The 23,149-nt window shown below is 40.4% G+C and overlaps 1 protein-coding gene across 9 annotated transcripts in view; it reads left to right on the top strand.

Annotated features, from left to right (window-relative positions):
- The window catches only part of atp8a1 (ATPase phospholipid transporting 8A1), a 141,130-nt gene that overhangs the window by 76,960 nt on the left and 41,021 nt on the right, over positions 1-23,149 (top strand). For all 9 annotated transcript variants that reach the window (XR_006925778.1, XM_046848728.1, XM_046848730.1 and 6 more), the window contains 7 exons: positions 158-240; positions 1,701-1,750; positions 1,897-1,966; positions 3,531-3,615; positions 3,949-4,088; positions 10,090-10,228; positions 15,541-15,605. Coding sequence is in view for 8 of the 9 variants with exons in the window: in XM_046848728.1 (XP_046704684.1) it covers positions 158-240; positions 1,701-1,750; positions 1,897-1,966; positions 3,531-3,615; positions 3,949-4,088; positions 10,090-10,228; positions 15,541-15,605 (632 nt within the window). In the remaining variant the exon portion in view is untranslated. The remainder of the gene's footprint in view (positions 1-157; positions 241-1,700; positions 1,751-1,896; positions 1,967-3,530; positions 3,616-3,948; positions 4,089-10,089; positions 10,229-15,540; positions 15,606-23,149) is intronic.

The raw sequence follows: 23,149 nt of genomic DNA, 5'->3' as shown, positions 1-23,149 counted from the left end.
TAAGAGCCCACCATACTCAGACCTTCTGATTGTTCAGTGTTTACCCTGCTGAGCAATCTGGTCTAAAGTGCACCAGGGTTCCATTCACACTCTCTTAAAGCTCCTCACCAGTCTAATACCCAACTCCTGACCCCTGCCTCTTTTTTCCACACGACAGATGAAGGAGCTTTGGTCCGCGCAGCACGCAACCTCGGATTCATTTTTTCAGCCAGGACTCCGGACAGCGTCATTATCGATGCGGTGAGTGTGTACGGTGAGACACATCACCAAAGTGACTAAAACTCTCTCATTGTTGACTCTTTACACCAGTTTCTGTTTTCTGTTCACACATACAGTTCATTAACGCTATTGTATCAACTAAAGGACCTGTCATAATGAAGCATTCATGCCAATTCCTCTCAGTATAACACCACCAGTCAGATGAGAACAGCATTGTATTGTACAAGCAGGGAAGGTTGTAGCTCAGTGGTTATGGCTTTGGACTCTGGATCGAAAGGTCAAAGGTTTAAATTTCAGCCCCACTAAGTTGCTACTTCTGGGCCCTTATGCAAGGCCCTTAATCCTCAACTGGTCAGCTGAAATGCGAATGTTAATATAAATCTATTATTGTTGCTATAGTAACAGCTGATTCACAGGCACTTGTATGCCAGGTAATGTTCCACACAATCCACATTCAACAAACCCAAAAAAGATGCAGAGGCTTTCTGCTGATTAACATTTAGGGTCTCGGGGGTGATCAGTGGGTGGAATAAGCCGTGGTAGCTGTTCAGGACGGATAATCAGTACAGCGTGCTGAGGGGCGTGGAGCTGATGTGAATGGATGTTAATGGGGTGGACGTGTACAATTTGTGCTAATTGAGTTCATTCGAATTAACAGGACAGAGACACACTGTGTGCCTTGTATTGCTTCTGAGATGACACATTAATGCTAGATCATGATGTCAATACAAAGCTCCATCAGATCCATGGGGATAGCTTTCAGAAGGATCGTTTTTAATATAACAAAATGTCCTAGTAATTTATCCAATTTTATGAAGGGGCTGAATAACGCTGTTATATTCAGACAACCAGCAGCCTTTCTGAAAGCATGTACATCAGGTACATTTATAATCTGAGAAAGAACTGGGAACATACACTTACACCATAGTTCTAGTCCTATTGTGCATAAATTATCTTTCTCTTTTCCTCTCTCTCTCTCATTCTCAGTGTTTCTATGTGTTTATTTATTAATTTTTTTCCCAATTATCCTAAAGTACATTATTGTCATGATTGTTCGCATGCAATATTGCCGAAGCAGTCATAAAAAAAGAATGAAAAAAATGTATAATATAATGAAAATGGTGACAAATAGAAAGTTCCAGTGTGGGAGAAAAGTGCAAGTTTCACTTATAAAGTAAAATAAAAACAATACTTATAAATAATATGAGAAATAGAGTGAATAAATGAGCCTTTCTTTCTTTGTGTGTTTGTCACTTTCTCTATTTTTCTCATTGATTCTTGCTCTCTCTCTCTCTCTCTCTCTCTCTCTCTCTCTCTCTCTCTCGCTCACTGTTTCTTTGTCTCTTTGTGTCTATCTGACTGCCTGTATCTCTTATTCTTTTGCCCTCTGTGTCCCTTGCTCTCTCTGTCTCTCTCTGTCTCTTGGTCTCTGTCTTGCTATTTATGTCTCTCTCTCTTTTTTATCTTTCTCTCTCTCTCAGCTTGGTCGAGAAGAAAGATATGAGCTACTGCACGTACTGGAGTTTACAAGGTGCGTCATGTTCAGTCTTTTCATCATTCAAATCCACCACATTCTTTCATTCACTTTATTGATAAATCACCATTTACACTTGTTTCACATGCAGCTACAGATCTCATTTTGACGATGATGATGTTGATTGTTATTCTCTTCCACAGTACAAGGAAGAGGATGTCTGTCATCATGCGCACTCCATCTGGAAAGATCCGGCTGTACTGTAAAGGAGCCGTGAGTGTCTTGTCTGTCTCCATAGCAACAGAGTGCTGGCGAACGCCGAAGACCGCAGCAGCGGCAGCTTCCAGTGCTTTTCGAGCGTCGTCTCTTATGATGACTTGAGCTCAAGCACAACAGCAGATCTGAAACAGAAATGGGTTACTGAAGTCTCTGTGTGTGTGTGTGTGTGTGTGTGTGTGTGTGTGTGTGTGTGTGTGTGTGTGTGTGTGTGTGTGTGTGTGCTGGAGATTGTGCTAATGCATAGAGCTGTAAAAAACTGGCAACCAAGAAGACAGATAGATTTTCTTTGCTTTGTACAATGCAAAAAAAAGAACACGTACATTTATTCAGGGTTCATTTATTGCTGATGTACTGCTTCAACATGGTAGAACATACCAGATCTTTCCAAGTGTTGCGCTTCAAAATTTCTTTAGCAGTAACTTGGCACTCAAACATTAGTTCCACTATACTGAGAAAGGAAAAAAAGACACTGTTCTTACAGTGTTAAGTAAAGTAATATACGCTATATAGACAAATGTTTGTGGACACCTGACTGCCAGATTCCCCATCTAGTCCCCATTTGCTCTCACTCTTATGAGATGATGTTCCACAACCTTTTGGAGTGTGCTTGTGAAGATTTGTGCTCATACAGCCACACAGGCGTCAGTAAACTGAGATAGGTTGAGGAGTACAACTAGGGTTGAGGTCAGAGCTCTACAGCAGGCCATTTAAGATCTTCTACTCCAACCCATGTAAAGCATATAACCATGGAGCTGGCTTTGTGCACAGGGACATTGTCATGCTGAAAAAGTTTTGGGTCTTCGAGTTGAAATGAGGGGACAATGTAATGCTACCACATCAAATGACATCCTATACTATTGTGTGCCTTCAACTTTGTGGTAACAGTATGAGGAAAAACCACATTTGGCTGGAATTCAGGTGTCCCAATACTTTACTGCTCAGTGACAGATGCTTCATCTTTTTTATTGTTTCACTCTGCACCAATACGAATGCATTCAAACTGTAATTCCTAATTGCACAGAGATTCCCAAATCATCTGCTTTCCCTACCATTAGGCTTAAAAACATCTGATTAGCGAGAAACAGCTCTCTCATTTGTACCTTGAAAGATTTTACTTGATCTTATTCAATTTAAGTTTATTTCAATAGCGTTTTTTCACAATGAACATCACACAGCAGCTTTACAGAATGTTAGAATTATAAAACAAAGTTCAATTAGGTTTAAATTTGAGTATTTATCCTCGATGAGGATGAGGAAGAAACCTTGAGAGGAACCAGACTCAAAAGGGGAACCCATGTTTATTTGGGTGACACCAAGAGTGTGATTATAAATCATTAAAACATTAAAAACACTGGAAAATGCTAAATATAATGAGTACTGGAGTGTGGAATTACGAGTAATGTCATTTCTATACTCATACATTCAGTTGGAGTTGTGAAATTCATAAATTAGCGTCTGAGATTGTTATAGATTCAACAGCACTTTTTGACTGGATTCAGTCCTGCACAATTTCTTGTGGATATTCTCTCACATTTGATGGATTGTTTCTCTTTCATAGGACACAGTCATCTATGATCGCTTGGCAGATAATTCCAGATATAAGGAAATTACACTAAAACATCTGGAGCAATTTGCTACAGAAGGTGAGAACATACACATATATACACGAATCCCCCATTTTAATGGTGTAGCTTTGCAGCACTGCAGTCTAAATGTTTTCTCTTTCTGGCTTTTATCCTATGTGTGTTCTGCCCCCTAGTGGCTAAATTGCGGCGTACTAGCAGCAAGACATTTGGCATTTCAATATTGACTCAGTGATGACTACATCCTACAACTCAGAACAAATGACTGCTCTTTATAGTTTTATAATCAAACAGATCGGAGCATTCAGGCCACACACTTGCGAGCCACAGAGCAATTAATTCAAATTCAGTGTGTTATTAATATATAAGTTTTTTTTTTTTGCTCTCTTTTAGGTTTGCGCACTCTGTGCTTTGCCGTGGCAGACATATCCGAGTCTTTGTACCAGCAGTGGCAGGAGGTCCATCATCGCGCCTGCACCTCTCTACAGAACAGAGCCCTAAAAATGGAGGAAAGCTACGAGCTCATTGAGAAGGTCAGGACGGTACACACTCACTCCACGCTTGTTTCTCTGTTCCATCACTGATCAAAGCTGCTAAAGGGTTTCTGTTATAGAAATAAATTCGGACCGTGTAAGATTCACGGAGCTCTGCAAGATCTCACAGCATATCCACTAAAATAATGAATGCAGGACTTTCATCCACTTCATCTCATGAAATCTAACAGATAAGTAATAAAAAGTGAGAAAATGTTTCGTCTGATTCTACATGTCGATCGGCGGTGAAGCTCATCAGGATGAAAGAGAACTCTGATTGGCTATTCAGCTTAGCAAATAAATAAACAAACGGAACTGACCAACGCAAACAATGACGGAGTAAAGAGGGAACACACAGACACTTATCATTATTGCTCTTAGTCTGCACGAATTCATTAGTACTACTATTAGGACTACTGCCACCTGCTCGTAAGGGAGAGTTATGTTCTCTAACGCAAGCACAGAACGAACACGCTAGTTGGCTGTCGGATGTAGTCTGTCTGGTGCGTTCTGTTATTATTCTTTTTTTAATAATACGCAGGCGATCTGAGGCGATACCACAGCCGGCTTTCCTCAGAGCTAGTTCTTTGGCATCGATTTGGTGTGTCCCTACTTTAAGTCTTACTGGTTTCTTAGGAAGTTGGTGGTTAACGCTCGGGGTTATTGATCGGAAGGTCAGGGGTTTAAGCCCCGGTATTGCCAAGCTGAAACGCTTGGGCCCTTGAGCAAGGCCCTCAACCTTGCTCCAGGATTTGTGTCATGGCTGACCCTGCGCTTTGACCCCAGCTTCGAACATTACTAAGATATGTAAAGAAGAATTTTCTGTAAACTACACGTGACAAGTATAAGGCACTTTTCTTTCTTAGTTCTCTTTAAAAAGTTGTGCAAGAGGCAGCGTCACCAAACCATGTTCCAAAACATTATTTAGCTGCTTGCTGATGCGCTTGTCTATTCTTCTTATTATTCTTCTTCTTCTTCCTCTTTCAGCTGCTCCTATTAGGGGGCCAAATGAACCACCTGCATGTCTCCCCTCACCACATTCATAAACCTCCATAAAGGCCTTCCTCTTTTTCTCCTCCCTGTTGGCTCCATCCTCAGCATTTTTCTGCTGAGATGCACCTTCCAAGTAATCGGCGTAATTTGCAGTACAGTCAGCCAAAGCCGACTAATTAATCTGTAATATATTGTAATTTATAGGAATTTACAGGAATTTATTGAAATTAATAAGAAATTAGAGGAAATGTATATAAACTGTATTATACACGAACATCATTGGTGGATGAAGAACATAAAGCATGTACTTGAGTTAAAATAGAGATACACTTTGTAAAATATTACTACAGTAACAGTAAAATTGCTCCCTTTATATTTTCACTTGAATTAAAGTACAAAAGTAATCAAATGTAATTAAGTATCCAAAGCACTATGATTTATTATGGCTATAATGATCCTATTATCATTTTTGTTACAAGACTTGATCCACTCAGTTTATGTGAAAAGACTCTCATGTTGCACAACAATCTATTAATAGAATGATTTTAATGAGTCAAACACAATGACTGATATCTATTGTAATGATCCTGAGCCCAAAACCATCCTTTTAACTACATAGTAGAATTCACCCAAATAAAGCCACAGGTGTTGTGGACAGTTTGAGTCAGGAGATTATTCCATCATTTATTCCTCTCAAAATGTTCTGCTTGCTGTTGTACTGATGCTAAAAATGTATGTTCGTGCCACAGTAAATAGACGCCACCAAGCAGCAAAACACATCCAAAATGAGCTCCACCCTGATTAGTGGCTTGTTGCGTGCTTGACGTTTTAAGTTTTTATCCACTCATTAAATAAAAAGGAACGACGAAGTCGAGTTAAAAGTGAGATATTTGACTTTGAAATGTAGTGTTAAAGTAAAAGTTTCCCCAAATGGAAATACCATAATTTCCCATAAATAAGCCGCACCTGTCTATAAGCTGCAGGTGTCTACACTAATGTACTTTACACAGGCTTCAATGAAAGACATGTTACACACGGTGTAATGGGTGAAATATGTTGCGCTTCCTTTAGGAGCATAGCGGTATTTTGGGAAAAGACCGGTACAGCATTTTTCCTGTATTACTGCATGTGTTCAAGACGAGGATTATGTTCTTATTATTTTCTGATGCTTATTTCTAAGTTTCTTTGACTAACCCGTAACGCTGTTGCCAAGAAAATAAAAAAGCTCAATGTCTTTCTCCTTCGTTCACAACTATTACTCTCAGGAGTTTTTCTTTTGGCATCGTCGTGCATTTAAAAAAAACTTTTTTTCTCCCAATGCCGTGCAGCTCAGAACACAGGTGAGGTGCGTTTTTTTTCGTTTCCGTTCGGAAATTTCATTGGTCTAATGTTATAGGGCTCAGTTTTTTGGCTTGAAGTTTGTGAAAATTCATAAATTAGCCGCTTCGTTGTTTAAGCCCCGGGATTCAAAACGTAGGAAAAAAGTAGCAGCTTATAGTCCGGAAAATACGGTAATTCAGTAAAGTACATATACGCAAAAAAGCTACTTAAAAACAGTAACAAATTACATTTACTGCATTACTGTCCACCACTCACAAACATAAATATAAATATTTCATATTTATCTCGATAAGATGACATTTTGACTTTGATTTAATTGTAGTATATTTTTGTTGCACAATAGCTTGCACACAGCACAAAGAAGTTTTAAACCTAAATGTATGTAATATGTAATTTACGTGAATGATTGCGAAGATGGAAATTTTTTGACATGCAGGATTCAAGAGATTATCTGCGTCATATTATGGAAGAATGCACAGTGCATGTGAGGGGGCGTGGCCTCAAAAGCCCTGCTGTAAGTGTGCCGTGTGCATGTGAACGATGAACGTGCAGGGTAGAAATTCAACTGGCATTTGAATTAAATCTGGTTGTTTTTACAAAGAATATCCTGCAAGATTTTTTTCAACTACAGTTAAGTTCCCAGTTATAGACTCACCTGTAATTTTGTAAATTCCCAGTTTATTCCAATGAATTCCTGTTCATTCACAAATATTCCAGTTCATTCCAATGAAAAGTGTCCAGTATGCAATTTCTCAGAATTGTGCATCCCTAACGAGAACTACACAGAAAGTAGATACACATTTGATGTGAGAGGTTCAAAAGCACATCTAATACAAAACTCTGCAGGTCTCTTTATTAGTGACGACCCGATCGAGCGATCCACTCCTCACATGCTGAGGAAGGGGGCAGTATCCATTTAACTCCAGTGGAACAGCGTCTCCGTTACAGAACTAAGACACACCAGGGTATGGCAGTGGAGGCAGGTTCCACTGGAGTGGATAAAGGACCCTTTGGAAATCAATGCTCAGCATCTGGAACATAAATTATATCCAGTTCCAGAACCTGCAGATTACATGATGCACTGGATCAAACTGAAGATCTTCACAAAGTTATCAGCAACAGCAAAATAGTTTCCGGTGCCGCATTAAATCTAACCGAACTGGCTGAGGCATAATTCAGAAGCGATCACGCATACAGTGTATTGATATGTGAACAACTATGTTTAGAATGTGGAGAATAAATAACTATGCATTTGATGATGATGATATGATGATGATATATGGAGGCAAGAGTCAAATACTGGACAAAAGTAATAGTAATGAATAGTAACCAGTGATATCAATGTTGTTGAAAGATCAATAATGTATAATAATCAATCAATAGATCAATTAAAAACACTAAATACAAGTTATGTTATGTTTTTTATAAAAAAAATGCTTTATGATAGACAAGTTGTACTTGCCTGGGATAAATCAATAAATTAGTTTCAGATATAAACTTGGGGTAATTAGTAGTAGGAATGATATGATAATAGGAATATTATAGCCATAATAAATCATAGTACTTGGATACTTAAGTACATTTGAAAGCAAATACTTTTATACTTTCCCTCAAGTGAAATTTTAAAGGAAGCACTTTTACTGGAGTAATATTTAACCTACTGTATCTTTAATTTTACTCAAGTACACAGTTTGTTTACTTCGTCCACAACTGGTAGTCACACTTTAGTGCGTAGCTAAATATACACCATGTCAGGTGCTTGGTAATCCAGCTAAGGTCTCATGTAGCTAATATACGGTTTATGTTTTATCGATTTTGGTCAGTGAGGCTCATTCTTTTAAGGGGCGGGGAAAAAAGGAAGCACAGTTAACTAAATTAAGATGTACTACTGCCCAGCAGGGGGCAGTAAGGGATAGACGCTCATACACACTCTTTCTCTCACTTTCTCTCTTTCTCATGCACACCTACTGATCTTTGTGTCACACACAGATTAGTTATAATCTATGGGATTTTTGACCACAGAAGTCAAAGCCTGATATAGATTGGTCTCAGTGCAAAACATTTATAGAATTTTATGATCTTATGTTTCAGTTCCAGATTTCAGTCAGAACTCTGCTTGCTTCAAAAAAGATTGTGGTCAGTCAAAAGGCCAGGGGCATCCTGAGAAAAACACTTCGAGCAGCCACACATCCTGTCTCTTTTTGTCTCTCTCTCTCTCTCTCTCTCTCTCTCTCTCTCTCTCTCTCTTTCTTTCTCTCTCATACTCATGCATGCATGCATGCTTATAGTCAGGCGTCTGCGGTTTAGAGCATGACTGTGAGTCTTCGAAGCACTCGGCACTTCTGCGTCTCTCCCCGATCCCACATCCTCACTCAGCTCGGGAGTGTACGCTGGGTCAGCTGACCAGAGGAAAACACTCCTGCTGCTTGAGACTGAGAAAGCGATCCTCTCCACACTCCCACCGCACCACACTTTACGGGAAGGCCTTCAGCGATGCTATGACTAGGAAAAAAGCGGTTGTCACGAACGTTGGAGTCTGATGTTAAATACAGAAAGTCAAATATTCTGAAGTGAAAGAGAGCCTTGAGGTCTCGCTCTGAACCTGATGGGACGCGGCTCCTTGGTTATTAAGAGTTATTTGTTGAGTTTGGATCAGGCTCAGATTTTAGAACTCCGTTAATCCGAACATGCGAAAAATACATAAAATTTCCCTCTATATTTAGCTTTCATATGTTAAATGTTTATTTTTTTTATGTTTATTTTTTTTAACATTGCTCTTACTGGAGTCACTGATATTGGTTGCGTGGACCACATTACAGCACGTGTGAGAGAGTGGATACGTGGTAAAACAGCAGCACGATCCAAGCGGAATTTTTGGTGCAACCGAAAGGAAGGTCAGACGTTTGGAAATCATTTACTTTTCCCCGCACAGAACGATAGAACAAACCTGCGGGTTTGGCCAGTGCAATTCTGGATGTAATTATGTAATTTTTAGTTGGATTTGACTGATATTTATTATTACCCTTATTTAGGCCCAAAGACTTAAAAAGAAATATGCGGTAAGCAAATTGACCGCAGAATTTTTTTTTTTTCCTGTTTGACAGAACAAGCTGGCACTTTGTCTCAGTGTCTAAAGAAAAAATAAATTCTCTAAACAGCTCACATTTAGACGAATAGCTCTTATATTATTGTACTAGTCGAGCAGCTTGTAGTTTCGATGCGAGAGTCATTTTCCTATTGTAATTTATTTATTTATTTATTTTAGACTTTGTTCCATGTAGAAGTGCAATAAGAGAAATGACAGTATTCACATTCTTTATGTATTTTATTTTAGATTTAGTAGAACAGGTTTCGAACTGTTCTACCAACAACTGAGGGAGGGGAAAGCGGAATTCGAAAAACATCTGGTTTTATTCAGACGTTGAACTGTTTGTAGTGGTCTGATTTAGTAAGGACTATGGTCGGATTCAGATTCAAACCTCGGTTGTAAACGAGATTCAAACGGAATTTTTTTTTTAGTTATTGGCAGGCCATCAAAGCTAAGACCTGACTGCACCAGGACTTCTTTTTTCCCACAGACTTCGGCAAATGTAAACTAGTGTCTGTAAGTGTAATGCGAAATTGATTTCATATTGCTGGCTGTAATGTTTTGAATCTTTTTTTGTAGAACCTGCAGCTGCTCGGGGCCACTGCGATTGAGGACAAGCTGCAGGATCACGTCCCTGAGACAATTGAGACGCTGATGAAGGCTGATATTAAGATCTGGATCCTGACTGGAGACAAGCAGGAGACTGCCATCAATATAGGTGAGTTCCAGACAGTCGTCTCTTCCTTTTTGTCGCCGTGCTCTGCAGCGTGTATCTTATTTCCTGGGTGAAAGCACGTGACTTCACTACCCACCACCTTCCTTCCTCCTTTCAGTCTCTGTGGCTTCCCTTGTTTCTCAGATGTGGCTCGTATGATTAGCCTAAATAGCGATCTGTTGTGAGTTTAGGCTTCAAACAGCTAGCAGGCCAGGAGCAGAGCCAAACAGAGTGTGCTCTGTGGCCACCTAGCAGCTCTACCTTCAATCAGGCCTTTGTGCTGAGCAGCTGCAGAGCCCTGGCGCTCTGGAAGCGACACAACCTTCTGCTGCAGGGTTCTCATCCAGACACTCTGAAATCCCCAAACTACTGTGTAAAAAAATAAATAAAACACCCTACCTGAAGTTTCAACTTTTATAGCTGTAAATAACACCCTGTATATGTATAAATACCCAGCTTACAATACGTGATATCTGATAGTTATACTTGCTAAAACGTCTGAACGAAACAGGGAAATGGATCTATTTTAAATAATACACCTGGCAAGTGGATAATTTAAAACACATTGTTTAGACAAATGACTTTTTTTTTAATAAATATCAACCAATGATGTGCCACAGATAAAGAAAGTTGAACAAAATGAAGTCTGTATTATCTATATATGGTGTATGTATATAGATTATAAGACCAAAGGTTGTCCCATTTTATATTTAACTCCCCCTTTGGTGTTATAAAACCACCCATAGTTTTGTGAAGACTTTCCATCGTGGGAATTTGTTCTCATCCTGCTACAATTTGGGGGGGTGGTAACCCAGTGGTTAAGGCAATGGCCCTTAACCCACAACTGCTCATGTTTTAGTCTCTCTGGGTGAGGGCGTCTGCCAAACGCTATAATTGTAAATGTAGAGCATGAGCGGCACTAATCAGGCACTGATGCTAGGTGAAGAGGCCTGAGGTAGGTGCAGTCAGCATTCCAGTTTCCAATATCCTAAAGATATTCGATGGGGTTGAGGTCAGATCTATGTGCAGGGCAATCAAGTCTCTCTTCCCCCCCAACATCAGTATTGACAAAGCATGTCTTCATGGAGCTCGCTTTGTCTACATGGGCATTGGCAGGTTGGTGTGTTGAAAGTGAAGAGTGAATTGTAATGCTACAGTATACAATCCGAACTTTGGAGAACAACTACATATGGGTGTAATTGTGTCCAAAATTGTTTGGATAATGCATCTCATCCTAATGGCCCACAGTATCCCAGCAACCACAAATGAGCTCGTCGCGGTCAGAACGAGCAATTCTGGTTTGTTCAAATTTTGGACGTTCCTGGTTTCTGCACTCCCGTTATAAAAAGGTGAAATACTTCACCAATAACACCAGGGGTACCCAAACTTCAGCCTGCCCCACGTTAGGAACGGCCTTCTGAACAATGCATAGTAACAGAGGCATATTTTCAAAATGTAGTTTTAAATACGTTTTACTCAGATCCTATTGGCATTTGATAATAAAGGTTAGCTTTCAAACTATTTCAAACACTTTATCTTGTTTATTAAGAGGTTGAGGCACCGATAGTTGAAAGCTGGAACCATCTGCAAAAATCCATGCCGATAGTTTTTCCGGTAGTCTTTAGGAGAGCAGCTTCTAGAGGCGAATCACTGAAGCCATCTTACATGCAAGACTGCGCGCTGCACGAAGAGCGCTATAATATGTTTATTTTATATAATTTCCTAAATATAATTATATTTAAGCAAATTCTTATGATTCAGTACAGTTTTTAATTTTTAATAATAAAGTTCGGTCTTATTTAACATGGAGTGTTTTTTTTTTTTTTTTTTTTTTTTTTTATCCAGTATCCATTTTATGTTTATTATTTTATCAGGTTATTAATCGTTATCGTAATTGTTATTTTTTGTTAGATTTACCCCCAACCATATTCATATGTAAGTAAATGTTTTGAATTCAATAGCAGGGAAAATGGAAAAATGACGACATTATAGAAATAATTCTCTCTTATTAGGCTATATATATATCTTGAAAAGAAATGCTAATTTTTCTGTATGGAGCATAACAAAATACTTAACTAATCTAGCATCAGCAGTCATAATAAATACATTAAAAATAATACTGGTAGTCATGTAATTTTCTGTCACAGACCAAACAGGCCGGCATTAAAGAAAGTGAAAATGATTTGCCCCTCACAGAAAAAAGTTTAGAGAACCCTGGATTACACCATTAACAAATTGTGCGGTTTTAGTGTGTTAGTATTGTCAAAAAAATAAACGATGGTACATTTAGTTTGTTTAATTTGGTAAATTGGTAGATAGACTGATTGGATAACGACATGAATGAGCAAATGTACAGTTGTTCTTCTTGAAGTGGATGGTGAGTGTATGTTGAAACTCAGTCCAAACAGGAAAGGCGAAGGAAACCTAGTTCTCCATTCAGCGCTGATTGAACACCACTAAGCAGGAAAGTAAGTGATATGGAAGTTTGTGTGGTGTGTGTGAGGACAGATCCAACCAAAGCCAAAGTAAGTAAACGAGTGGCCTCGTAGGTGTTTTGCATGTGCCGCGGAGTCGAGTCGTATTTCTGGCTCGCTGTGAATCCCTGTGCACAGTGAATTTGACTGATTCTCTGTCTGAGTCGAGGGTGTTCTTGGTCTCGTTGCCTGTAGGATTAATGAGTGCGTTTTAGAGCAAGCCACACGCCGGTCAGAGTGAGTGAGTGAGGCTGCCCTCTGCCTCGGTCGGCCTGTTGCTCTTGGCCTGTGTGCCACTGTAGTCCTCTTAGACTTCGAAAGTGCAAACACACAGCCTTGAGCCAAGCCAAACAGCCCTTCATGCCCCACGCTACCCCGAATCTGTGCAACTTAGCGAGGTTTAAACCATTTTGGCTGTGCGCGAGGCTGCTAATGCGACCATAGTGTGTAACCGTAATTACGTTCCCTCTTCCTCTGAGTGTATAAGGGCTATTCTGTGTGCAACAGGTATTTCTAAAGAGAACACTTATCTCTGAGGCTCACACCATCTACCTCCATGCGGTGAGGAAAAACAACGGGAAAGCACAATAGAAGTGTAAACACATTAAGGAAAGGGCACTCGAGCAGCTTGAAGCACATCTTAACACAAACAAATCACAAACCTTTAATTCTCAATATAATTTCAACAAAATCGATGTAATCCTTCAGCTAGTGTTCACTGTTAAAACAAGCGGCAATATTTCTGATTAATCTAATCTCCACCTTGCACACGTCTACCCGTCTTTTACTGTAATAGTCCCTGAGGGAGTCTCTTTTGTCCCAACACTCACATCCTCACACTCACGAAATACAACTGCCCCTTAGGGATTCTCTTCTGCACTAACGGAGACGTCACGCCTCGTATCGACAGGCAGACGTGGATTTCAGCTCATTAACCTTTTCACCCAGATCCAGGGTGAGTCACGTCGTCTCAGCCTGCTGTGTCTGGGATCCTCATTAAAACATGACCGATCGCTCAACAGTGGCTATTTTTTGTCTATTCTCCATTATAAATGCGCATTACTTGTCTAAACTAAATCTATTCACTGGTAAGGAGCAGAATTTGGTGTCAACATGACCTTTTTAGGGGTTCTGTCAGTGTGAAGGTCGTTCCACAGAGAATTTTATTAACTTTTAAAATCTTTGATATGCACTGATCAGGCATAACATTATAATATTGTGTTTTGCTGCTGAAACAGTCCTAAACTATCGAGCATTAAGAGCATTAACTTCTTCAGTAATTTGAGCTACGGGAGCTCGTCTGTTGGATCGGACCACACGGGAAAGCATCGCCACCCCCCGCGTGCATCACTGAGCCTTGGCCACCCATGACCCTGTCACTGGTTCACCACTGTTCCTTCCTTTCACCACTTTTGATAGATACTGACCACGGCAGACCAGGAACATCCCACAAGAGCTGCAGTTTTGGAGATGCTCTGGCCCAGTCGTCTAGACATCACAATTTGGGCCGCGTCAAATCCTTATGCTTGCCCATTTTTCCTGCTTCTAACACATCAATTTTGAGAACAAAATGTTTACTTGTTGCGTAATAGATCCCACCCACTAACATGTGCCTTTATGGTTCTTTTCCGAACTTTTACCACAAAATTAAAGGTACACAGTTGTAAAGGATGTCTTTCGACGCAGTAGCATCAGATTTTTCATTCATTGAACTAGGAGACCCAAACCTGTTCCAGCATGACAATGTCCCTGTGCACAAAGACAGCTTTATAAAGGTATGGGTTGGAGAGGAAGATCATGAGTGGCCTGCTTATAGAGCTCTGACCTCAACCCCTTTTGAACATCTTTAGGATGAATTCAAATGCTGACCGCACTCAAGGTCTCCTCACACCACACTCCTTCACCAGTATCTAAGTTTACTAGCACCCTTGTGGCTGAATGAGAACAAGCACAGGAGTGCAGGTTATTATAACAGCAAACAGGGATTAAACGCGGATTAAATTGTGTAGGTTTAATGAGAAATCAAATGCAGGAGTAAAGCAAATGTAGGGGTCAAACATCTAGAATGTAATGCAGCTGTGTGAGTTGGATACAGTAGTGTACTGTAGCAAGACAGCGATATGGGGGATGATCAGCACAATGGTGTTGGTGGTATTAGTGTGAAAATTGAAGATGTGGAAGCTCCAGGTTTGAGCAGTGTGTATAAATGAGGAGGTAAAAGAGATGGAAAGACTGTGCTGCTTCGTTGCTCTTTTAGGTTTAGATTAATCAAGGGATAATTCCCATTGGCACGCATTGTCGAAAAGGATTGTGGGATAATATCGGGAATCATTTGCCATAACGAAGATGTTGTTGGAAAGACACACAATAATTCGGTTACAGAATAAATCTTGAATAATGATGAAAATGACATTTTAATCATAACGATTATGTTTAGAGTTCACTTTGTTCTTTTTTTTTTTTCATTTCTTTTTATTAACATGTATTTAGGGTTTTAACAGTACACAAAATCCACGGTTCAGTACGTACCTCTGATTTTTTATTTATTTTTTTTTTTATTAACGTTGTTTATTATTATTAACATTTGTGAACATGAACAGGTAAACATTTTTAAAACCATTTTAAATAAAAGTCCTGCTTCATTCAAATAAACAAATGGTACAAACAAGCGTACTGATAAACCCCTATTACTATTCTATGTTGTCACGTTGTCCACTGCATACCCCGTTTATGACTCTGCTTCACCCCTTGCTGTTACACGACTGTTGTTGCTGACCCTAAGCTCGCCTGCTTTGTTGAAGGTCTCAAGTGTTTGACATGTTTTTTTTTTCTCTTTTATAGGACACTCCTGCAAGCTGCTCACCAAGAACATGGGCCTGCTGGTGATTAATGAGGAGACTCTGGATGTAAGGCTGAGTAACGTGTGCTGTTTATAGTGCGAGCTACACTGGGAATCGCAGCCTGATACAGTTCAGTGCATGAAAAGATGGAAGCAATTGACAAACGGCTGGGGGTTCGGACCTCTGTGACCCGCATCAGAGCCACACAAGTTCCATATCACTGTAGGATAATTTAACGTCCCATATGGGATTTCAGCCTGAGGTTCCTCATCTGTCTCTGTCTCTTTGTTTCTGTGCTGCCGCCGCTGTGCTGCTTCTCCCTTTCCGTTTATCGAGCTCTGCGTCCATCCTGTAAAAAGTCGGCTTGTAACAGCGCCACAGGTGGAGTTTTATCCGTGAGCCAGACGTGCAGAGCAGGGAGCCAGGGATTGGGCTCGTGATTGTGCGGTAGGGTAGAGACGGATGGATGGAACCGTGCAGGCGGGTCGGTAGGCGCGAGTTCACCTCCTGAAAGCGCTTTATCATCCACACATGCTCACACACATGTGGATCATTCAGCAAAAATGTTGTCTGCTGCCCATCACAGTAAAGAGCCTGCTGCTTTCAAGAGGAAACATTAAACACATGCACATGCTCACACTCTCACACACATCCTCGCACATACAGTACGCACAGAGGTCAGGCTGTCCTACAGGGAGGGCCTTGTCTGTTGTCTATGCATGTTAAGGTCTTGCCAGCTGAAGCAGATTCGAGCATTTCACTCACACACACACACACACACACACACACACACAACCCAAAGATGTGTCGAGTGTGGGCGGGTCCTAAGCGGTGACAGACGGCTCTCCGTCTGTCAAACAGTCATTTAACGTGATTGATGGAGTGAGGAAGAGAAAAGGAGGAGAGAGCAGTGGAAAGTCTTTGAGCGGTGGTCGAGGCTTCATGGTTTCTCACCGCGGTTAAAGCAAACACGCAGGAATTCGGGGGGTAAGTCGTCGCTTGGGACCAGCAAGCTCTCATCACATCACGCTGTGTACATCAGCGCCACAATGCTCCTTCGTCCAACGCTGCTTTTTTTGTGTTTTAATAATAGAAAGCAAATACAATTATTTGGAATAAAAACTAAGCATTATGACACCTACGCATTTCGAGGTTGACGTGGTTGAGGTCGCATCGGGGCCGGAGATGTTGAAATGTTTGGGCTTCACGCTATTTTAAAAAAAAATTATTTATTATTACACATTGCAGACATTCCGTTTGCACTAACGACACCTACAGTTTTTACCCCATTCGCCTTTCTCTTATATACATTCTCAATATGGGCAAATGTTTGGGGCACCTGGCCTTAAGATTTGTTTGTCTATTTTAACCGTCCCATTGCATATTTGGTCCCCATTTTTGGAATGCGCTTGTGGAGATTTATGCTTATTTAACCACAAGGGCGTTAGTGAAGTCATATACTAATGTAGAGTGAGGAGGCCTCGGGTTGCAGGCAGCGTTCCCAGTTCATCCCTCAACCCATCCTTATTGGAAACATTAGAGAGCTCTGTAACCTCTTTACCAATGTAAAGTGTATCTTCATCGAGCTGGGTTTGTGCACAGGGGGCATTGTCATGCTGGAACAGATTTGGGTCTTAATTTCTATTAATTAATTAAAGATTTGTACATGCGTTCCACCTAAATGTTTGTATTTGATTTACTGGCAAGCTTTTAGATCTATAATGAGACATTAAATACGGGATTTATTGACGCCGGTGCACTCGGAGGGTGTTGATAAAACGCACGGAGATGGACACAGATCAATAGTAAGATGCTGCTAAGTGTGCTGATTTTTTTTTAGATTCTTCTAGATTTCGATCGTGGCCCATTCAAACAATTCACTTGTACATGTTTTATACTGGGATTGTCAGAATATTGAAAAAGATTGAATTTCATCGCTGCTTTAATGGCGAGTTAAACTTTTTTTATCATTTTTTTAGCATGATTATAATGACAGCTGCTAATTATTATCTGTGCTGCACCTAATTAATTTAGAGAATTACAGCTTTATTAAGCAATGGTAAATAAACGTAACTGACACTAGTACATGTGCTGATTAAATACACACATACACAGTTTCTGGAGACCTCATTTTAATTTGAATGCCTGTAGAATAGTATTGCATTCTTCATATCTTCAAAGAGTCTTCAGTTTTATCAGATTTATAAAAGGAAGATGCAGCTTTATAATTCTCTGTCCAAAAGCAGCCGAGCTCCTAGAAGCGCTCAAACATTAGCAACGTATGAGATACTTTCCATTTTGTTAGTTACATCAATACAGAGGCTTTGAGCTACACCTCAGAGCTCAAACTGATCGGGTTTTTTCAACGCGTTCTCTTTTTTTCCCTTCAAGGAAGGAAGTAATCTGGCTATTCTGACTACGCCTTACACTGATCATTGTGGTATTAGACATTTGTCATACACATATACTGATTCAGGCATAATGGTTTACCACTGGCTACACAGCCAAGTATTAATTTGTGAACTTTTTTTAATGTCTCTCCATGATCGAGAAATCTAACGTGTTTGCCTTAAAACTGTAACTTGTTGCAAAAACCTCTGCACGTGTGGTTTTCGTAAGTGGGCTTCGCTGCATATTTCGGGCCCACAGAAGACACACTGTTTTAGTTCAATTCCAACCAGCTGTGTCACAGACAAAACATTTTTCTTCTTGCCTCGCTTTATTTTTTTGCGCCGCACCACAAAAATCCGCTCGAAAGGAAATGAATCAAGATATTTGAGTAGAAATGTAGGAAAAGTGAAGAGACACACTCGATATGATGAGTTTCCTCATCAGTCAGCTTGGACACTGGTGCTAAAACCTTGACTAATGGAGAATAGAAAGCAAGGTGTGTGTGTGTGTGTGTGTGTGTGTGTGTGTGCTCCTTCCTACTTAACGGTGTGTGGCCAAGCAAATAGCCGAAACCCATCCTCTCTGTGTATTATGCAATGTTTTAAGCACTCTAGTCCAGCTGTCGGGCTCAAGTAGCCACATCCTGTAAAGCACCTTTCCACCGTGACTCGGGCCGAGACCCTCGACTGGACCGCTCGAGCATAACGGATGCTTTCCATATGCTAAACCAAACACACTTGAGTCGAAGTCAGAGATCATTTAGAAACACACAAACACGGCGCGCTGACGAGGCAGGCAGCATTTGGTTGTATTGGGATGACGCGCGCGCACACACACACACACACACACACACATACATATGGTGAAAGCTATTTTGAGTGCACTCCTAATGGAAACACTGTTTAATCAGATTGTTTATACGCCTTCATCACTGTAGTTATCTCGTAATGATCTTTATACTTTGTCTCAGTGTTTGCACTGATGCTGATGAGGTATGTGGACGTAGTCTGACATCTCTATTCGGTTCAGTCTACCACACACACACACACACACACACACACACACAGAATTTTAGGGCTCTCGGAAGGCATGGCTACACTATTGTAGACAAGTCCTCACAGCTGCACTAGTCACTGACTCAATCTTCTTTCTGTCTGTCTCTCTCTCTCTCTCTCTCTCTCTCTCTGTGTGAAATCTGAGGCTGCTCTCTGCAAATATTTCCTTTGAGCTTGGGTTTCAGCGCTTGTTATGCCAGCAGAGCTTTGGTGAGTCCCCAAGGTGCAATCTCCCTGCCTTAAGGCATCTGTTCCCCAACACACACGCACACGCACATACTCCTTACAGCCCTATTCCAGGCCGCTTTGTGGCCAGACTAGAGAAGTGGTGTCTGCTGAAGCTGTTAGACGGAACAGTGTTATTGAAGCTTCTCACATGATCCCCTTTTAGATGCTATAAACCTGCAAGATGCACATTCTCACATCACTGCATCTGTTCACACACTAACAAGAGTATTGCTCCTGCACACGGGATTCGGATGAGATTTGGAGTCGGTGGCATACGTTGAAATCTGGAAGACTCCCTGGCATTAAGTGTTTGTGTTGTAGACCTCTTAACATTTATAGCATGTATGTAAGACAGAACACAGAAATCTTATCAGACAACAGAAAAGTTGGTATTTGTGGTCCTTTGATAAAGAGTTGATAGTCTGTAGTATAGATTTCTAAGGGACAACCTGTTAATTGTGGTAATCTTGATACAGTTATTCGTAGCTTTCTGCAGTGATGAATATTATGTCTTAATGTGCATCTCCATAACTGAGGCTGATGCGATTCACATCGTGACGCATAGCCAATGATACGATTACATTAGAGATACATGTGAAGCAGCTACCGACATGATGTGATACGATTCACCCCGTTACAATGCAGTGCCCTCTGATTTTTCCTTCAACACAATGTGATGCAGTGGAATAAATATAATGCTATGCAATTCAATATGGTACGGATAGTTTGCTTTTATTCCTTTGGTTGAGGCAGGCAGCAAATACTAAACATACCTAAGTGCTTTTTGACTTCTAAAGCATGGCCCTTTCATAAACAGTCCTTTGTAGTGCAAAACAAAAACGTTCTTTTCCTGTTCTGTCTCCAGGAAGATGCAGCTCTACGTCTAAATTGTTCATCTACATTCTATGTCGTGATGCGTCATATTCACGTAGCAGCATCGGGGTTGAGAGAATGCACTTGAGAAACAGATTAGCAAAAAGAAATCAGTCTACATATAAAATATTGGTTACTTTTTAAATAATAAAAGTAAAGTGCATCTTGAAAGTTTACAGATGCAAATCTGTTACAAAACGATGCATCGTGATACAAATGCCAACTTGCCGATACCTTGATGTGAATCATTGAATCTTACCATCCCTAGTGTGTACTGTGCCCACATTACTCACATTTATTTGCCCACAATATTCCTTGTCACTGATATTAACTGCTGTTTGCATTTCCAACATCTGCATTTTGTATAAACAGCTGGTAATGCAGGGTTATAGGAGTTCTATCTGCCCTCTTCTACATACACAAGCTCACAGATGCCCACGATTGGCTATTGTCACTGTGATTGACAGGGGAGACAGAGTATACAACTCCTCCTATTCTGAGAATATAACCTGCTCTGCTGTCTTCACATGTTCCATTCAACATCGTTTCCCCATTTGCTGTTATAGTAAACTCCACTCTTCTGAGAAGATGTTTCACTAGATTTTTGAGTATGAGTGTAGAGATTTTTTGCTCTTTGAGCTACATGGGATGCCTGGGGTGCAGCATTCAAATTTATCCCAAAGGTGTTCTTTAATGTTAAGGTCAAAGCTCTTTAGCTGGCCAATCAAGATCTTTCACTCCAACCCATGTAAATTAAATCTTCATGGTGCTGGATTTGTGCACGAGGGCATTGGGTGTCTTGGTTCAAATAATGGGAAAATGTAATGTTACTGCACATATGGGCATCTTTTTGGGGCAGAATTAAATATAGCTGGAAAAGTCAGGTGTCCTGATACTTTTGTCCTTATTGTGTTGAACACCGTATTATAAATGTTCAAATATAACATTTTTTTCCCCCCGTTGAATTCTCGTTCATTATAAACAATCGGCTTTGATTTGGCAAGAGAAATCAGTTTTGACAGCCTTATTGCAACAGATTTCAACATTCAGTGGAAATGTCAAACATTCTTCTAGACATGGTGAAAATTGACAGGGATCATAAATAAGACCCAGGTCAGAAAAGCTTTCTCCTCTCTCCCTATCTTTGGTTATTTCCTTTCCTTTTATCGTTCCTCGTTTTCTGTTAATTGCAAATGCACCGTTCTGTCAGATCCCCATTCTGCTCTCTTATCAGTTCTCATGACTAGCTGCAATTTAAGAGTGGCCCATCCTTCCAGCACAAAAGAAACAGGAATCATGGGACTCTTTATGGGAATTAGGGCGAAGTGCATCAAACCAGATAGAGCTATCCTCCTGGCTACTCAAGCGCTTACAATAACACGGTTCTGCTTCAAGGCATGTTTCCCGCTCGAAACCTTTTACTGATATTTAAACCCTTAACCATCATTGATAGGGTCATGGTGAGGATGCTGATTTTGGGAAGATGGGTGAGTTTTGGGGGGGAGGTGGAGTGTATTTTTCGGACCAGTCAGCTCTGATTAAAATCTTCCAGGCGGAAACAGTGCGCTGAATTATTCCTGGCTCCTGATTTAAGCGTGTTCATGTGGGGGAGGACATTCTTGGAAAAACAAGCTTTATGCTCAGACCATTGCTCTCTTTAGTGCCGTGAACCCACACGTACCCACAGTGCGGGAGAGTGGAAACGGATTAATGACAGAGAAGAAAGAAGGAGAGGGAGCGCTCAGAGCCTGACTAGGGCTCGGGGTAAATTCCCTGGTTGTTGTAATTCATGGCGAGAGCCGCATTCTGAGAGCCGGACTCCTCCAAACGAACCATCACTCCAGGGTTCAGCGCTGCTTTCTGTCAAGTGAAGCGTGCCATGTGTGTGTTTATCCACTCTTCTCATCAGCCCCAGCCTTTCAACGTAATTGCATTAATAATAAACCGATTTCAGCCTCATGCGAAGATGACATTGTTGGGTTACACGAGAAGTCCTTCATGTTATGCAGCGAGGATGCTTACACTAGCATGGCGAGGAAAATCTGTAAAATTATCTCTCTCTCGTCGTCTGAAGTTTATTTGTTCTTTGTCTTGTAGTACAGACTTGAAAGAATTGATCAGAGCTCTGTATTCAGAGTGAATGCTCTGTAGACACAATTCTGGCTATTAGTCACAGGAGGGTGGGGTTTTTGTGGTTGGGCTTTTTTAGTTGTGGTTTTAGTTTTTAGTTTTAGTTGTGGTGTGTGAAAAGCTTTTCGTGTAGTCATATTTGATTAGCAACATGTCCAGGCAGGTATGATTTTATGATCACTTCAGTTTGTGTCTCTACTTCCTCTATCCAAGTTGGAAGAATTGTTGGCGATATTATTATATTGCCATATTCAAGAAATTGGTTATGTTAGTTGACATTCAGATAATTACAATCAAAGGTGATATTTTCTGTCAGATTTTCCTCACAACCAGTTCCCCCTTGGTTGGCTATCCAAGATCAAATAAAGTGAACATTTATAGCTAAAGACCTCATATACAATTGTGCGCCTCCAACTTTCTGATCACAATGTAGGAATGAACCACAAAGCTGGAAATGTCAGGTGCCCCAAAACTTGTCCATATATTGTAGTTGCATCTACACCATAACAATCTACAATAGCCCTTAAACAATTTATTGCAATACTTCATTGTGTTGAAATACTTTTTTCTTCATAGGTGCTGTTATTCATTAGTTTATTTTTTAAAAGTCTAATTTTTAAAACCTTAACTCTCCAGATTCTTTATGAGCTAGGGAATCATCATATCAAACGATCACTTGAAGTAGACGACTGGTCGGGATTCATATTCACTTTAGATCCTGTATAATCTGAAGCATGTTATAGATATGGATATGTTTGATTAGTATAATCAAGTTCTAGCAGACACAGTGGACAGGTTTGTTTTGCAATTTACATCTCCTAACATAAATATTACTTGCTACAGACATCCGTTACCTACGAGTGCAGTTTAATAAACAGAACCGGCAGGAGAGAAGGTCAACCAGGAGATCTTGTGGAACGACATGACGACCTA

Source organism: Silurus meridionalis, chromosome 5 (genome assembly GCF_014805685.1).
Source record: "Silurus meridionalis isolate SWU-2019-XX chromosome 5, ASM1480568v1, whole genome shotgun sequence".
NCBI lineage: Eukaryota > Metazoa > Chordata > Actinopteri > Siluriformes > Siluridae > Silurus > Silurus meridionalis.
Note: the sequence above shows the minus strand (reverse complement) of the source record. Positions and strands in the feature narration are given on the sequence as shown.